Source organism: Camellia sinensis, chromosome 11, assembly GCF_055761805.1.
Source record: "Camellia sinensis isolate YWXY chromosome 11, ASM5576180v1, whole genome shotgun sequence".
Taxonomy (NCBI): domain Eukaryota; kingdom Viridiplantae; phylum Streptophyta; class Magnoliopsida; order Ericales; family Theaceae; genus Camellia; species Camellia sinensis.
In genome coordinates, this window is record NC_138971.1 from 147,928,032 (window position 1) to 147,946,506 (window position 18,475).

At 41.0% G+C, this 18,475-nt stretch overlaps 1 protein-coding gene across 1 annotated transcript; it reads right to left on the reverse strand.

Annotated features, from left to right (window-relative positions):
• Positions 1-17,151: 17,151 nt before the first annotated feature.
• On the reverse strand, positions 17,152-17,634 carry LOC145802754 (uncharacterized). Its single transcript, XM_082895527.1, has one exon. It carries the CDS (start codon positions 17,632-17,634, stop codon positions 17,152-17,154), a length of 483 nt encoding a protein of 160 aa, XP_082751653.1.
• Between the last annotated feature and the right edge of the window lie 841 nt (positions 17,635-18,475).

An 18,475-nucleotide genomic window follows, 5' to 3' on the forward strand; every position in this document is an offset into this window, starting at 1 on the left:
CATGTAATACAAGTTAATAACAACAAAATAAATGCCCTACGAGCTTACATCTTTCCAAGTTATCACTTGGTTACAACAAAAGAGAGTCCTAAGCTCTATACTTTTAAATCCCTCAGCTTGAATAAACACTTAGACACAAAAATGACAAAATAGAGCCTTCAGCTCCTAAGTTCTCCCAAGTTATGTCCTTGGAGGAAGCATATCACCTATACTTGAAAATGGTTTCTCAAGTAGGGTGAGCCAAAACCCAGTAAAGATAAACTAACACAATTTATGAGATTTAACTAAGATATAAGTGTCAGATAAATATTCAATGTTCAGGACCAACTTACATTCTTTCCATGGCTACTCAGTATTGATATTCACATCTCAATCTATTTCCATTCTTTCATTTCAAACCAATTTATAGACATAGTTCCTTGTTATCTAAACAACCCCAAATGAGGCTACAAATCATTGGTTCACAATTCAACAACAACCGCTATTCAAACACTTCAATTTCTACCATTTTACGAAATTCACATCCGAGGGAATCGGCACCCGTAAATATAAGGTTTCGGGACTTTCACCCTGAACACTCTGGCCAACTTAATTTTCAATGGAGTCCATCCCCTATATCCTCCCAAACAATGGAGTACATCCATTATCTCCTCCCAAATAATGATACATATACAATGTATTTAAAGGCATTGCCATATACAATGACTATCCATAACACATAGCCAATGGTTTAATCAAACCGTCATATTCAATGACATAATTTATATGATTAGTTTCAATTCACCTAATCCTCATGCAATTTCTACAACAATCATAGCTATCCTCCACTGATAGCTCCAAAACAGATGTACAATCTTTTAAATAGATAATTTATCAAATTTTCATAGGTGAGTGATTTAACAAATCCAACTATACCACTTATTTACATATCCTCCCAATTTCACATTTCCAATATCAATTTCATTATTTATACAAAATAATTATCCAACACAAATTAGGGCAAATTTTCCCCTTTTTCAAATATCAACCCCAAGGCCAAATTTCACCATTCTAACACAAGAGAGAGAAGTCACTCCCAATTCCCATCATTCAAATCCCCACATTCATTTTGCAAACCAACATGCAAAACCCCTCTTTTAATTTGACCCCAAACCCTAGTTTATCCAAAATCACTCCCAATTCCCATCATCTATACATAACAACGAATATTTAGGTTAAAAGCCATATGAAGGTGTAGAATATCCCTACCTTAAGAGTAGAAGCCCAAAGAAGAAGAAAAAGAACTTCAAAAATGCACAAAACCAAGCTTTGTTCGGATGAAATGGAAGCCCACAAGATGTTCCACATTTTTCTCAAAGGAAGTAGGGAAGTGATGCTTAGATCTTGGAGTATTTGTAGACAGAAGTCAAGTTTTAGAGAGAGAAGGAGCCGATTTAGGGTTTTTAGAAGAAAAGAAATCAAAAAGTGATATAAAATTGCTTTGCTGCGAACTGATATATGCGAGGCTCACTTGAGCGAAGGAGTTGTCGCTCGAGCGACCAGACACAATACGTGACCTCGTTCGAGTGCAAGAAGCGTTGCTCGAGCGCAAGAAGCCTCGCTCGAGCGAAGAACTTTACCTTCCCAGAAATTCTATAAGTCTGGAAAAAAAATACTGGGAACACTCAAAGCTCGCTCGAGCGCAAGAAACCTTGCTCGAGGGAGGAATCAAATTCCACAAGGCTTGCTTGAGTGTAAGAAGCCTCACTCGAGTGAAGAAGCAAATTTCTGGATAACAATAACTTGAACAACTAGCAACTAACCTGCTCCGAACATGCCCAAGACATTCCAATACTCAAACCCAAAGACAAAAGAGGGAAAACAAGACATGGATAACAATATTAACCACGAAACCCGAGTTCGAAATACAATGAAGATTGGATCAAAACCGGGATTGCTATAGTACAGTTTTTTTATAAGGAAAATGCTAAAAACACTCTTAACACTTCATTTGGATCGGAGGTGATAAAAAAAAAAATTGTTGTGATTTCTCATCTATGTGAGAAAAGAAAAGAAAATACTATATTTTTTCACTATCACGTTTGAATGAGTAAGAAAACAAAGCATATGAAAAAGAGACATGAGTAAGATTTCTTTTAATTCTTTTGCATTTTAAAGGGTAATCTTCGTATTATAAATATTATACAACCAATCAACTTGTTTATCACCAAATCTCATCAATTTTGATGAGAAATGAAACAAGCTTAGTAAGAGTTTTCTTTCTCACCATTTCTCATTCAACTTATAAGAATAATGCCATACAAACAAAAAAAATTCTTACATAATTTTCATAAATAATGATGTAGCTTATTATGGACCATTCACTTCAAAACAAACGCATTAATGAAGATACATTTATTTACAATAATGGCATTGCCACTTCATTCTTGTGAATTTTTTTGTATGAATAGAATTTTCCGGCTTTAAAACCAACCATGATAAATGAGTTATCTTTCTCAAGTGAAGTGTAAAGGTTGTTATTATTCAAAAATGTGCAAAAAGTGTATTGAAATATGTGAAAATGTTTTGAGATATGTGAATAGTGTATTAAAATTAGAGTAAATTACATTGATAGTCCTTGCAATTTGTTCATTGTATCATTTTACTCATAATTTCAATGAACTTTAATTTTAAATTGTGTCAATTGATAACGTTAATTAGGGTTTTTAAAAAAAATGGTCACTAAGTTGGTTGAGATTAACTCACTGAGTTGAATATGTTTATAATTTTGTCTATAAAATCATAATACGTGCCGCTTATGTGCACATTTTCTTTCAAAAAACACTAACAATTGCAATAAATTGGACTAAAGTGAGACAACATCATAAATTCAACGTAAAAAATTGAATCAATTGAAATTATAAAAACCAAAATAACACGAGCAAAAATATAGGGACTACTGGTGTTTGTGGATCTTATTGACAACCTTTAGAACTACCATTTGTAGGACAGACCGACCACGAGCTATTTATGAACAATTTAGTTCGTTCGCATGAAGTTTTTGGAATTAGGTAGAAAGAGGGAAAAAAATTATGGAAAAATTACAAATCAATAGTGCCATCACAAAATATTTACAAATTCATGAAAAAATTTATCATTTTAATTATTAAAGTTAATAAAATTTACCATTAATTTAATTTAACTTTTTTGAAAAACCAAACTGAATTGCAATTTCTCCAAAAATTATCAGATGTTCTAGTATACTACAGGATTGTGTGTATACCCATTTTCCACATGAATCCATGATCATGTTGTCTCATTTATCCAACAAAGTGGTCACATACCTCTCATATGGGAGTCCGGATCCTCTAAAGTTCCTTCTTCGATCACATGGCTAAAATTAAAAGAAATCAAAAGAATGTTGTTTTGATTAAGACGAAAACAAAATAAAAAATAAAAAACAACATAGAACGAAGAGAGAGAGAGAGAGAGAAAAGACCCCTCCTTTCTCTCTCAATCGATAGAGGGAGTCCTTTGGTGGTACGGCAGATTGAAGATTGTTTGGTGGACCCATAATTTTCTATTTCTTTACATAGCTGCGTTGTGTGTTTTCATTGTGTTGCTATTGTTATACCAACTTGAAGTTTGCGATTTTTATACTGGAAGATTGTTGCCAACATTATGTTTTTGATTTTTCTACACTTTCTACTAGTACTTGCAGTTTGGGATTTTTTAGTACACTAGAAGATTGTTGCTAGCATTATGTTTTTTTATTTTTTCAACGCTTTCAACTAGTAAATTTGTGATTTCCTCATGATAAAGATTATTCACATTTCCCGTTAGCTATATACATTGATTAAGCTTTAGTTTTGCATCTAACTGATACGTCACTAATACCATTACACCATCAGATTAAGTTTTAGGTTAATATATGATAAGAGTGAAATCAACATGAATGAAACATTTTTCCCGTTCCTCAATAATTTATATGAGTGATATTGGTTAGTATTTGATGTATGATAACTTTATATATAATCCATCATATTATGAGCTAAATCTTTTTTCGTTTTTGATTTTCTCTTTTAGCTTCTATGGCATCAGTTTTTTTTTTTTTTTTTTTTGAGCCAAGCTCTCTTATGTATAATAGAACTACTTGAGAGCATAAACCAAAAAAGGAAACTATGACAAAACTAGATAGAGAAGGCATACATATAAACATATAGAAACCTTAACTAATTATAAATATTTGATGACAATGCCATGCGTACAACCACTTTCATGCCTTTTTCTAGCTCAACAATTATAGATTCAGAAAAGAAAAGAGGGAGGAGAAGATAAGTGAGGGAAAGAAAATTCTAGAAAATCAAAATAACTGATAGATGTGGCTTTAGTTGAGAATCATTTCTTCTTCTATCCGAATGCCCTTGTCCCCTAACCCCAAGAAATTCATTTCTAATCTTGTGTAGTTATTTGAAAACGTCGTTTACAATCGTTCTTTCACATTTCACACTCATTCTTTCACTCAGCCGTGTGAAAGAACAAGTGTAAATTGATTTTTTTTTTTCCCTAAACAATCCTTTGTCAAATGTAATTAACAGTATGTATATTTTTCCTACACATATTAGTAAACAAAAACAACATCTATTGTTTCAAGAGATTGAAATAGTGTACGCAAGTGCAGAAACTAGGGTTAAAAAATGTAAATCTTAATCATGGTTAAGATATGTCAATTTTGGGGTATTTTAAAACATTTATTATTAGAATAACGAAATTATATTGCCTAGACACCCCTACCTGAATATACGGGGAGGAAATATTCGTTGCTCTCCGTACTCCTTGAATCCAAGCCTCACGTAACGTCGCTTAACCTGAGAACAGAAAGACAGTGAGCTGCCCGGTGGTGTGCTGCCGGATAAACCCTCTGACGATCAAGTTAGCACATTAGAGAAGAAGAGAGAAGGTAAAGCACTTTCTAGAGAGAGAGAGAGTATATCAAAAGTAGCTTACCTCTAATGGTTGCATGCTCATCCTTTTCAAGGCTGGCCATGCAGCCTTAGAGATTGTGAGCGCACTACCTCTGTTGTCATTCTCTAGACAGGCAGGTGTGTTTCCCTCTATATTTCTTACATGTATAGAGACCAAAACCCCCAAACAGTATTTGTCGCACCCTCAAACGGTATTGACGCATACCGGGAGTGGATTCTCGTCTTCTTATCATCGGCCCACGTGGAATATCAAACCGAGCTATTACTTGGTGAACCATAAACATTATGATGGATAGCTATTGCCGAGCAAAACCAAACCAGTCCATCAAAACTGACCAGATGCGGGGCATGTCGTTCAGCATCTCGGCCTCACACAGCGATCTCATACGTTATCTCAATTCCCATATCAGCCCAAACCGTCTATAGCTCAGCCCAATACATTTGTGCTGACCTAACTAAGTGTCCAGTTCCACGTGATCCTAACTCGGCTAAACACCTGTATGCCTCTATAATCCGAGCGACCCTCAGCCCGACCCAACGTAATGGACCGAAGTGCTGTGTTGGTGCAGTTCGGCCAGGTGCAACGTCTTCAGCCCTCACATGGCCCAACACTATATTCCGTGCTGTTGTATCTCGGCCCACTTGTTCGACACAATTCTCCCCCTCAATTGCCCCTTAATCTCATCCGAGCTAAATGCGGGTGGCATTACTCTTTTGATCGAGCTATCCATTTAGGCCAGTCGTTGAGACTTGTGCTGGTTATCTTGTCACCCATCAGTCAGCCGTACTGATAACCTATCACATCAATGCCACGTGGCTGTCCCCCATTGGTTCCATGCAATTCCACAACTGTCCCCACTATCTCTAAAATTTAAAAAGTTGGTGCCTCTTCATCATCTCCTATATTCACGAAAGTTTAGTTGCTCAGCCCCATCACTGTTCACCTCCTCTACGCAAAACCCTAAATCCTTGAACTTCTACCTCTACCATCGTTGTCACTCCCGTTCTCTTTGTTTCTAGAGGTTTCCTCCCTCAAGGTCATCACAACAAAGACTGAGGTCGACTGGATCTTGATTTGACGCATAAATCCATGAGTTTCTCTTTACTCTTCCCTCTTCTCCATTTTTGTTCTTCATGTTCTTCAAACTTTCTTCGTGTGGGTCTATTACCACCCTGCCCATGCCCCTTATTTGGGGTAAAACTGGTGGATATTCATAGAAATTAGGCAAACTGGAACTAAAAACATAAATGGGGCCCCCGTGCCCTTTGTTTCCTTTGATTTCAGTATATAGTCTTGAGTTTAGGATGAGCTGATTGATTTTTGGGCAAAACCGAGCTAAATCCCAATTTTAGATCCACAAATAGGATAGAGCCGAGCCAAAACTGGTTCGTGCTCTTCCCAAGTGACTGTGACCGCACTATAAGCACATAGGAACATCTAGCCGTGATGAGCGCTGAACGGTTTGGACGAAGGCCCAAAACTGGCCAATTGATTTAGGTTCACTATCGAACTGAAAATACCAAGTTAAGACTAGAAGGTACCAGAACTTTTTGTAGCTGAGCCAGGAGTATTTGAGGGCCGCGCACTTGTTACCGTGCTAACACTTGCACTTATTTTTAACGATGCAGAACTAGGACTGACCAGGTACACATCAACATCACCATAAATGAGGCTCAAAGACCGAGCAAATAATAACTTGAGCCGCTTAATTTTGACCAAGCTACTATCAAATTTGCTACATAGAGTAAAACCAAGATAAATGGGGAAATACCGCTTTATGGTCAGCTCGCCTGGGGCAATGGCCGAGTTCCATAGAGAATACAACATCCCAGATGACGTCCACCTAGACCTGGCCAAGAGAGGAGACACTCCCTGGGACAAATTGGACAAATGCCCTTTCACGGTTGTGTTTATTGTGGAAGGCGGCTTATGCATCCCAATCCAACCCCTGGTCTGCGAATTTTTGAGGCAAACTAGGCTGTGCCCCACCCAAGTCTCCAACAACACATACAAAATAATAAACGGCGTGGCCGCACTGAATCGGATACTCGATTTGAACCTTAGCCTTGTCGAGATATTCCACCAATACATAATTAGTAAGAATAAAGGTGGCTTCTGCTAGTACCTGAAGGTTAGAAAGCGCTGAGCAAAGCTTGTGGAGGGTAACCCAAATAAAGAGATGAATGATGATGACTTTTTGTGGGTGTCTAGAAACTATGAAGACACCGAAGAGCCCATACCAGGCTGGTACATACGTAAAAATTTCAGGAGCGTTGATGAGCATCATAGCACGGTTTGATTGTTTAGAGAGGCTATAAGGGTTGCTCTTCGGGATCCAGTCGAAGAAAGAGAGGCCCAAAAACTGCTCGAATATGAACCGAGCTATAGGCACACGGCATCGCGCAAAAGCAGGGTCATCGATTTTCTTCGTGCCCCCTCTCTAGAACCAGATCCAACTCTTCCGCCGATCAAACTTGTTCCCCTGACTACTGAACAAAAGATGGCAAAAATCCATGCCATTAAATCGATGATCATGGGTGAGCCGAGCGACTCGCAGCCTGTAGAGACGGCAAGGGGCCAATCCTCTCGGCTAGCCATGCAACAGAAGGGGCCATGGCCGACCAAGAAGACACGGTGAACATAGATTAAGACTTTTCTTTCTTTTTTTTGGTAACCGGGCTACGAAGAACCCCACCTTTTGTAACTGAACTTCATCATGAATGAAAAGCACGACTTTTTCCTCACCATACGCATTCGTTGTTTCATTCTCTTTAATTCTTTGTTTGAATGATTGTGATTATTGTTTTCAATGTTGCTGAGATAAAAACTGCTTGGTTTAATTGTGTCAAGCTAAACTTGCACATAGCTAAGATGAAAATCTGCTTGCAGTGCTCCATGGTGTAATGATATTTGTTACACCGAGCTAATTTCTGCTCGGATAACCTTTCAAATGTGCATAAACATAAAATTCCTTTACGAAATTGGGGAAGCACGTATCCTTCGAGAAAAAATTCAGCTCGGTGTGAGGAAAGAATAATCCATGAGTTGGGCAAAACACAAACTATTTTGTAGGCGAGCAAAACTAGCTCGGAGTAACAAGCGAACTCAGCTCGGTATCATAACGAAAGTCGTTTATAACACCAACTTTTTCCACGGTGAGAAAAATCTTCTCGGGTTAGTGAGCGAAGTATACTTGGTTTCCAATCTCAAGTTGGACAAAATACTAACTGTTTAAGCGGGTGAGCAAAGTCAGCTCGGTTCTAACACAAGTTGGGCAAAATACCAACTTTTTCCTTGGGTGAGCAAAATTAGCTCGGTTGAGGGATCCTTGAGTTTGGACAAAGCACATACTCATTTTTGGCGACCAAAGTTAGCTTGGGTTAACGAGCAAAGTTAGCTCGGTTTTATAACGGAAGTTGGACGGAACACCAACTTTATCCCGGAGAGAAAAATCAGCTTGAAAGTTGGGCATATCACCAACTTGCTTCATACATGAGCGAACTCAACTCGACAATGGCGAGCAAAAATCAGCTCCGGCAAATATGAGCAAAATCAGCTCAAAACCAGTGAACTGCTTGCACGGCAGGCAAAGTTAGCTAGGTTTGAGCGAATTTAGCTCAGTTTTTTGCCCTAACTTTTTACACGGTGGACCATCACAGCTAAGGTTGAATTGCCCCTAACATTCATAGCAGCTTAATACTTTAGTACAGAAATGCATAATAGAAGAGAAATAAGTGGCTATTTTCTATTACACATCATACACTACATCCACTGACAAAAGGCCAAGTTTTGAAAAATAAAAAAGGAGAAAAGATTACATTTCAAAAGTAAAATAGCTTGAGGTTGGCCGCATTCCATGGCCTTGGTATGGCTTTGCCGTCCAAGTCCTCCAGATGGTATGCCCCTTTGCCAGCAAGGCTGGTTATCTTGTATGGCCCTTCCCAATTTGCTCCTAACTTGCCCTCTCCAGGGACCACTGTGTTGCCCATCACATTCCTCAAGACCCAGTCTCCAACCTTGAATAGCCTTAGATGCACGGTCTTGTTGTATTTCTTGGAAAGCTCTTATTGGTAGGCTGCAATGTGAATTAGTGCTTGTTATCTTCTTTCTTCAACTAGGTTCAGTTCCAAGGCTATAGCTTCGCTGCTTAAGTCTAGCTCAAAACTTTTAGATTAGATGATTGGTGTAGACACCCCATTTTTGACCGTCCTTAAGACTTGGACGCCGCTGATGGTTTACTCGGTGAAAGATGTGCAGGGCAAAAGTTCAATTTCTATGGTAAGAGGAGAGTCAAATCCTAACCTCACACCCCATTTTGGACCAAATCTATTTTGGATGGTTTTTAGACCTTAAAACCCTCTCTTTCAAAATATTTTTAAAATAAAGTTCCTACGATGTTTCGAGGCTCGCATTTCGTTAAATGTTGCGCTTTTCAGTAAATCGAGCGAGAACAAAGTGGAAATGAATGAAAGAGAGATAAAATCTTTGAAAAATCTTTCAAAACACCTTTTTCAAGGGTTTGGAGTTGAAGAAAAGAGGAGTGGAGAGAAGAAACCTAGTTAAGGAAGAAGTTGGGCATGAATAGTTAAGAGAGAGACGAGCAGTCCTCGCCAAATCGGGCCTATTCTTTTGTATACTTGGATTTAAGCTATGAGGCTACCACTGTTGGAAAGAAGACTTCCTGGGCTTCATTTTTCACTCAAAAATCTCCTAAAGCCGAGTCCGGATGGGGGAGATATGGTTGGTTGAAATAGGGCACCAATCCGGTTGGACTGAAACTGAGCGGCTTCACAAAAACAAGAATAACTTTTTTCAAAGTTGGAATTTTGATGCAAAGCTGCCACCATTGGAAAGCTTACTTCCGGGGCTTCAATTTCGATACAAGAATGACCTGAAAAAGAGTTCATATGAAGGAGTTATGCCCATTTGAAGTTAGACCTGCAGAGCAGAATTTGCAGTCGGCCACAAATGTGCACAGTCGGCCATCACAAGTAGCAGGTCGGCACCAAAGATGGCCGGTCGGCCAAGAGTGACCCAAATTCATTTTTTTTGAAGATATTTCTCCTCCTAACTCATATATTTTCGACAAAATGCTCTCTTTTGGCTATATATGAAGCTATATCTCATATATTTCCTAACTTAGAACATTTTGGCAAGTTTGAGAGCTTCTCACACTAAAACCTCTCTCTCTCTACAATTTTCAGAGCTAAATCTCTGCCTCTCTCTCAAGTTTGCTCTCTCTCTTACCCTTGTGTGCATACAAGAGGTATACTTGGAGATACACCTCTCCTTGGCCTAGGCATCCTTGATCAAACTTGATCATTATTGGGCTGAGATCCCTTGGAGCCTATTTTGAGCTCTCAAAGCTGGTTTAAACTCAGAAAAGAGGCTGATTTGCTGCTATGCTTCAAAGGTAACCTTTTATCCCTTTTAAGCTCTTTGTGCACTATTGTTTTGCCATAGTTTTCAACTACTTTGGGGCTATTTTTGGGATGGTGTTGAACTAAAAAAATCTCTGTTTTTCCTCTGATTTTCAGTCCTAAAAGTGTTGGTTTAAGCCTTGTTTGGCTAGGGGATGTTTCCTCCCTTTTGCTCCTTGGCTTATAAGGCCTTTTGAGCCATCTCTCAAAGCTTTTCAAACAACCTCTTTTTGGCCTTTTAACCACTGAAATCTAGGGGATTTTCAGTAAAAAAAAGCTTGTTTTGAGGTCCCAAATGGGAGGGGATAGCCTCCCCTCCTTGTCTCTCCATGCCATGCCTTGTTAGCACTATAAAGTAGCATCTTTTTGTGGCTTATGTTAGCTCTTTTCAAGCATGTTTTTGTGATTTTTAGGACCTGATATAACTCTATTTTGGCTGTCTTGGTCACCTCTTGCATGCTTCTTGTACTTGTAGTGTAAACCTACTTGTAGCCTTGCAAAGTAGCATGTCTTTCTAACATGTATTGGCTCCATTTTAGCATGTTTTTGGCCATTATTTGACATGTCATAACTCTGATTTGGGTTGGTTTGGTTGCCTCTTGCATGCTCTTTGCACTTGTAGTGCAATTTTGGTTCACTAGCCTAGCATATTTGTTGTTTTAGCCTATTGATCTAGCATGTGTATGCTCTACTCCAGCACATTTTTGGCTTTGATTTAACATGTTTGAGGTTTGATTAAGTGGTTTTGGTCATGCATGTTTGGTTTTGCATAGCTATAGTGTATTTGGCTTTGGTAACCTTGCACTTTGGGACCCCTAGCATGCCATATTTGAGCCTTTTGCATGGCATGAAATCATTTGGTAGGTAATTTCAGACCATAAATGTCTGTCATGCTCTCATGTTTATCACTCTTTTATTGTGCTTAAGAGTAGCGCCCTTATGCCTTGTTTATGAGCTAATTCGGGAGCCTATCTTTCTTGCTATCTTTGTTGCGAGTCTAGCATGTTTTTGCTACCATTTTGACCTACCTTAGGTTTGTTTTGAGTGCTTTATGTCATTTGAGAATTGCTTGGTATGGTTGTAGTGTAAAGCCCTTGACTAGCTTTGTATTTCAAGTCTCTTGGCATGCCTTATTTGAGCTATGTACATGATTTGGCATCATTTCTTACATGATTTCAGAGCATATTTCATTGCCACACTCTCACATTTTCCACTCCTTCAATGTGTTCGAGAGTTGTGTCTTCATGCCTTGTTTGTGAGCCAATGTGTATGCATGCTTGTATAAGCTTTTGGACTCCCTTTTCAGCATGTTTAGGCCACTATTTTGGCATGGTTTAGGTTTATCCATGATTGGTTTAGCCATTTGAACTTGGTATTGCATGCCTCTTGTGAGATGCTCTTCACTAGCTTTGGTGTTCTTGGCCTCCAAACATGCCATCCACGTTGGTCATATGTTAGAATCTTATGCATGCCATTCTAGCATTAGTAGAAGCGCATGTTGTTTGCATGTTGTTGCATTGCATTGTGTTTGCATATTGTTGCATTGCATTGTGTTAGCATGTGGTTTACATAGCATGTTGTTTGCATGTGTGTTGCATTGCATTGTGTTTAGATCGGATGTTGATCCAACCACGAGGAATGAGGGACGTTTCATACTCAGAGTGATGAAACGCACCTCATTCCTTAGGTCACCGACACCTTTGATCATGTATGATAAGGTGGAGGTTCATCGAGTCCTATGTGTTATTTGTGCATTCATCAACATTGTGCAAGCTTGACTCTTTGGCCATTATACATCGAGATGCGTGATTGGTGGCTTAAGAGTCGAGCACTACACTCCTTTGAGCTTGAGACATGATAAGGAGTGTGGTTGCACACACATTCCCTTGCAAATACACTGTCATGCCTCTGTTTGTGCTCTGCTGCAGTAAAAAGAGAAATTATAGGAAGCAGTGGTCGAGCGGCCATCAGAACTGCCGACCGACCACCAAGTCTGCCGATCGGCTATCAGCAGTGGCCGATGGCCACCAACTCTGGCCGATGGCCACCATTTTTGGTCGATCATCCCTCAACATGTTCCTAAGGTGGGTCAGAAGTATTCTAGGAGTTAGCATAATTTTCAGAGGTCCAAAAGTGTGCAAATAGAAGCATTATGAGGCACGGTAGTGGATTTCCGAGCGAAGCCGACCGAGCATGCATATCCCCCTCACTTCCCGAGGCCATTTGTTTAAATTGTTTAGCTAAACTAGTTCATTAGCTCAGTTATTTTGTAATTAATTAGTTAAGTGTTTAATTAATTAATTAATTTGGTTTGTACTTAATTAACTTAGAATAGTTAGTTGATTCAATTCGGTTTGTAATAATTAGTTAACTAGGAATAGTTAATTAGTTTTGATTTATAATAATTAGTTTAATTAGCGTAGCTAGTTAGCTTATTATTCGGACCCTCCGTCGAGAGGGCAAATGTTGTAATAAGTGTGTGTGTGTGTGATGCATGTCTTCCAACCCCATGTCTTTCTCCCTTTCACTTATCATCTTTTGATGGTTAGTTTTAGGGCATGTTTCAATTAGCATACTTATGCTTTGCATGCGTGCATCATTAATTTGTATTGCATGCACTGGGCTCGGCGCATCATTCAAACTGCATTGAATTTCAATACTTACTTGAATACGTGTTTCAAAGCATGTTATCGAGTGTTGTATTCATATGCCATTCTAGATAGCCGAGCTTATTTTAGTTGCATTTTTGCATGTGTTGCATTAGGCATCGTTGACATAGCTAGGATCATGCATTGATTACTAACTAGCTTCTGTTTTGGCTCGGAGTACACTGTGGGTATTTACGCTTTATCATATTGCATGAGATGTGTATGTTGCCATGTTAGCATGCTTGTCATGAAGCTATTTACTTAATTGCTATAACTGCATGAATGCCTATGGATGAAGGCTTAATTGTTTGAATTGGGACATTTCGACAAATGCGAGTTTTAAGCCCACTTGAGGTGGCAAAATCATGTTGTTTTCTAAGCCCACTTGAGGGTGGCAAATCCGCGTCTTAGCCTACTTGTGAGTAGCACTTTCAAACCATTTTCAAAAAATAAACATGAGATGTTTTGTTCCAATTCTTGTAATTGAGTCTATACTTGTATGTTGTGTGCATCACATAGTAAGCTAGCTAATAATCAAACAAGAACACATATGTTTATAAAAACAACATATCATGTTAGTAAAGGCCGATCCTTTGATCAGGCGAGCGGGAGTGCTCATTTCAGGACCTTCCCCTTTCATACCCAAGTTCCCAAGCCGAGGCAACTTTGGTGATGACGGACATGTGGCCTTAGGCACGAGTCAGGGTTTCCTAAATTTTTCAAAACAAAATATTTAGGTGGCAACTCTGAAATCTGGCAAAGCAGTCCATGTTTGGCACTTTTTGATTAAAATTGATTTTCCAAAACGATTTGTTGGATTTGGACTCTTTGGTGATTTATCAGTCTTACATTGCACTTTGTGAGATTAGATTCAGAACCGTGACAGGAGTCTGAATTGTAGTAGCTAGAACTACAATTCGCGCCCTTGCACGTGGAGCGGAGTTTCGGGCGGTCTACAGTTGGCATGCCGATTTCCAATGGTATGACTGCATCCATGCCATAAGCCAAGGCAAATGGAGTTTCCCCGGTTGAGCGTCTTGGTGTAGTGCGGTATGCCCAGAGCACATTGGGGAGTTCCTCAGCCCACCTCTCTTCAGCCTTCTCCAGTTGCTTCTTCAGCCTGTCCAAGATAGTCTTGTTCGAGGTTTCAGCTTGACCATTTGATTAAGGGTAGGCCGGTGTAGAGTTATAAAACGCAATCTTTAACTCTTCGTAAAATTCGCAGAAGAGTTTCCCATCGAACTGTGTGCTATTATCCGAAATGAGGGCCTTTGGGATGCTGAAGCGAGTGATGACATTCTGCCAGACAAACTTCTTTACATCATTTTCCTTGATGGTAGCCAATGGCTCGGCCTCTACCCACATGGTGAAGTAGTCAGTAGCAGTGATGAAAAATTTGTGGTTGCCCGGAGCGGTTGGAAGTGGTCCTATAATGTCCAGTCCTAAAGCGCAAATGGCCAAGGACTTGTCAGGGGGAGCAACTCTGGCCAGCTGGTGGATTTGGTGAGCAAATTTTTGATATTTTTTGTATTTGTGAACATATTTCTGTGCATCGGCCTGCATGCATGACCACCAATAGCCTTGAGAGATGGCTCGGTGCGCCAGCGATCTATCCTCAATATGGCTGCCACACATGCCTTCATGAATTTTAAAGAGGAAAGCATCAACCTTGCTGGCGTGGACACATTATGGTACGGCCTGGTAAAGGACTTTTTGTACAAGGCCCTAGACGGAGAGAGCCAAAACTGCTCTGACTTGGCCCTTTTCTTGTTGGCTTCCTTCTTTTCAGTGGGCAGGACTCGGTTTCTTATGACGGTGACGATGAGATCTATCCAAGATGGTCCCAAATCAGTGCAAAGCACTTCGGATGCCTCTGGTTCCTCGATGTTAGGTCTGGGCAAGAACTCAATCATCAACAGATTGGGAAAGGAGTGTGTATAGACGCCAAGCCGGCCAACTCGTCTGTCTTACTATTTTCTTCTAGGCCTATCTGTTCCATCTTTATCGCGGCGAATTTCTTAATCTCAACGTGCACCAATGCTTGATACTTAGCCATCCTTTCATCCTTGGCCTCATACTCCCCCAAGAGTTGGTTGACCACCAATTTAGAGTCGCTGAATACCATAAGCTCTGATGCTTTCATCCGTAGATTGCTCTTCAGATCGGCGAGGAGGGCTTCATACTCCACCACATTGTTCAGTGTTGGGAATCTGAACGTGATGGCATGTTCGATGATTAGTCCGTCCGGTAAGGTTAATACCACCCCCAGCTCGGCTCCATGTCTATTGAAGGCTCCATCAACAAAAAGCTTCTACATCTCTCCAATGAACAACTTCCAGCAGTCGGAGGGGTTTTGAGAGTTTCTCAAATCCAAGGCATTGGTCGGTTCTGTGCATAGCTTATCCGCATGCGCACTAGTTTGGTCGGTCAGTAAGTTGGCCCACTCTTGCTCTGTTAGCCCGATGCTGTCTTGCTGTTCTATTGCTTGTTCCTCACCCCTTTTTTGTGTAGGCGAAACCGTGGGCTGTGCCAAATCCATACTAGCCAAATCAATAGGACAAACGGGGTGAGTGCCAAAGACAAATTTTGCCATAAAGTCGGCAAGGGCTTGAGCTTTGATAGCTGTGCATGGCTGGAACTTGATGTCGTATTGCCCCAACTCTATATCCCACTTAAAATTTTTCCTGTAAAATCTGCCTTCTCAAAGAGCACCTTAAGCGGGAATTCAGTTATCACTACTATCATATGGGCATGGAAATATTGCGCCAATTTTTTGGAGGCCATTATGAGGGCTAGGGCCAAATTTTCAAGTGGCAGATATCTTGATTTGGCTGGGAGTAGTGTCTTCCTGACGTAAAGGATAGGGAGGTGCTGAATCCGCTCAGCTCGGACGAGGAACGCACTTACCGCATGCTGAAAAACTGCTAAGTATGGATAGGGCTCTTCGCCTAGTCGTGGTGTGACCAAGATTGCGGTGGAAGAGAGATATGTTTTCAAGTCTACCAAAGCGCGGTCGTATTCTACATCCCAGAAAAACTTGGCTTACAAAGTCTTAAAAAAGGGCCTGCAATGATCTGATGACCGGCTGATAAATCTGTTCAGCGTGGCTACCATTCTGACAAGATGTTGCACGTCCTTTGTGGAATTTGGTCGTTCCAGCTCTTGGATTGCCCTGATCTGTGGCCTCAATTCCTCGATTGGTAACTAAAAAGCCCAAAAATTTTCTAGTTCCCACTCCAAAACACACTTGGATGCATTCAATCACAATTTGTGGTGTTTTAGGATGGCGAACATTTCAGCTAGGTCGGTGAGGTGCTAAGACTTGTCTTTGCTCTTCACCACCATGTCGTCAATGTAAGCCTCCATAGTGCGGCCTAACAGAGGGGCAAGCATTTTGGTCACCATTCTTTGAAAGGTCACCCCCCTCGGGGCGTGGTAAAGGATGTGACCTCTCTGTCTGGCTCATACATGGCTATTTAGTGGCAGCCGTGGTATGCGTCTAGGAAGCTAAATCTTTGGTGACTAGTGGTAAGGTCTACCAGCTGGTCAATCCTTGGGAGTGAAAAGCTATCCTTTGGGCAGGCACGGTTAATCGTTTTGTAATCGACGCACACCCACCATTTTTCGTTCTTCTTCGGTACCACCACCGTGTTGGAGATCTATTTGGGGTATTGCACCTCTTCTATCGCCCTAGCTTCCAGCATGTTTTTGACCTCCTCCGCCACCACCTCAGCATGATGTAAGGCTGAGTGCCGAGTTCTCTGAATAACCGGCCGTGGATTGGGAAAGACATTCAACTGGTAGTAAATGAAGCTAGGGTTGACGCCAGGCATATCGTAAGGCGTCCACGCAAAGACTTCAATGTTGGAGACCAAGAAGTTGACATAGTCCATCCGCTCAGTAGTGGACAATGATGAGCCCAAGAGAAAGAATTTGCTCGGATCACTCTCATCAATCTTGACCTCCACCAAGTCTTCAACTGATTTCTCTTCTGCTTTTCTTCCCACATCTTCCAGGACTTCCTTTCCTTCTGGCCCTTTTATCATTTGGACAAATCCTTTGGCGGCCCGGTTGCCATTTACTGCGATGAAGCATTGTTTTGCCATCATTTGGTCCCCCTAAACCTCTTTGATTTGCCTGGCTAGAGCGGGGAAGGGCAAGACCTGATGATAAGTCGACGCTATTGCCTGCATGGTGTGTAACCAACCCCTCCCCAAGATCAGGTTGTAGGTCGATGGGACCTTCAGCACGCAAAACTCCACTTGCTTCATGACTGATCTAGCCTTGACCGGCAATATGATCTTCCTGATCAGCCATTTTGGTTGAGAGTTGAAGCCGACCAAAGGAGACATTGCGGAGGCCAAATCTTTGTCCTCCAATTTCATTTGCTTGAATGCGTCGTAGTACATGATCTTGACCGAACTGCCCTGGTCGATCAAAATTTGCTTGATGTCCAAATCCTTGACATGAAGCGTTACTACCAAGGCATCATTGTGTGGGGTTTGAATTCTCTCCAAGTCCTTGCTTGAAAAGGTCAATTTGTCTTTTATCTCGATCTTTCCTTTCTTTACGGCAGGCTGAACAGAGAGCACTTTCCTCATGTGCTCGGCCCTCTTGATCATCCCCCTGAGCTCGCAAACTCGCGCTAGCTCAATGATACCATGAATAACGTTGATGACTCCTTGGGGTGCCGCATCTAAGATGGCAAGGCCATTTGGTTCGGCTTATCCTTGTGGAGCAGCCATCATGCCTCCATCTATGTATTGATCCAAATGCCCAGCCGCAACCAGCTTTTCCAAGTGTTGTCTCAGTGGCACGCAGTCCTCTATTTGGTGCCCCCTTTCTTCATGGAAGGTCCAGCGGTACCTTGAGTTGAAGCCCCTCTATGTATCTCCCAATTTTTCTGGCCAACGGACGTATGGCTCACCTCGGATTTCACTGAGGATGCGATAAATTGGGATCTTAAAGATTGTGCTGATGCCGGTTCGTGCCTTCAACTTTCTCTTGGAATCTTCCTCTTCCTTGCGAGGAGCGTTATCTCAGTCATTCCCACGGCCTTTGTTTCTATCGTTGCGATTTGAACCGTGATGTTGTTCTCTAGCTCAGTTATTAGGGCGATTATGCTCCTGTCCCACCGAGTGAACCTTTCCAGCCACATGTCTGTCCACCGCAACCGGATTTGCCTTCTTGGTTGTGGTGGCAGTGGCGGCATCATCCTTAACTCGGATGTGCTCGTTGATCTGCTGCATTAATGATTCCATGGTTGTGGGTTGGTGCATCGTGAGCGAGTCTCACAGTCTACGTCTGACTGACAAGCCTCACTTGTATAGGGCGATCGCCACATTAGTGGGGCAATCTAGAATCTCGTTGTCGGTCTCCTAATACTTGGCATTGTACACCTTTAAAGAACTACCCGATTCTATCTTGATACCCAAGAGGTGA

What these genes read in the sequence shown, in the direction of transcription:
- LOC145802754 (XM_082895527.1), bottom strand. Translation starts at nt 17,634, where the DNA reads ATGAGGAAAGTGCTCTCTGTTCAGCCTGCCGTAAAGAAAGGAAAGATC.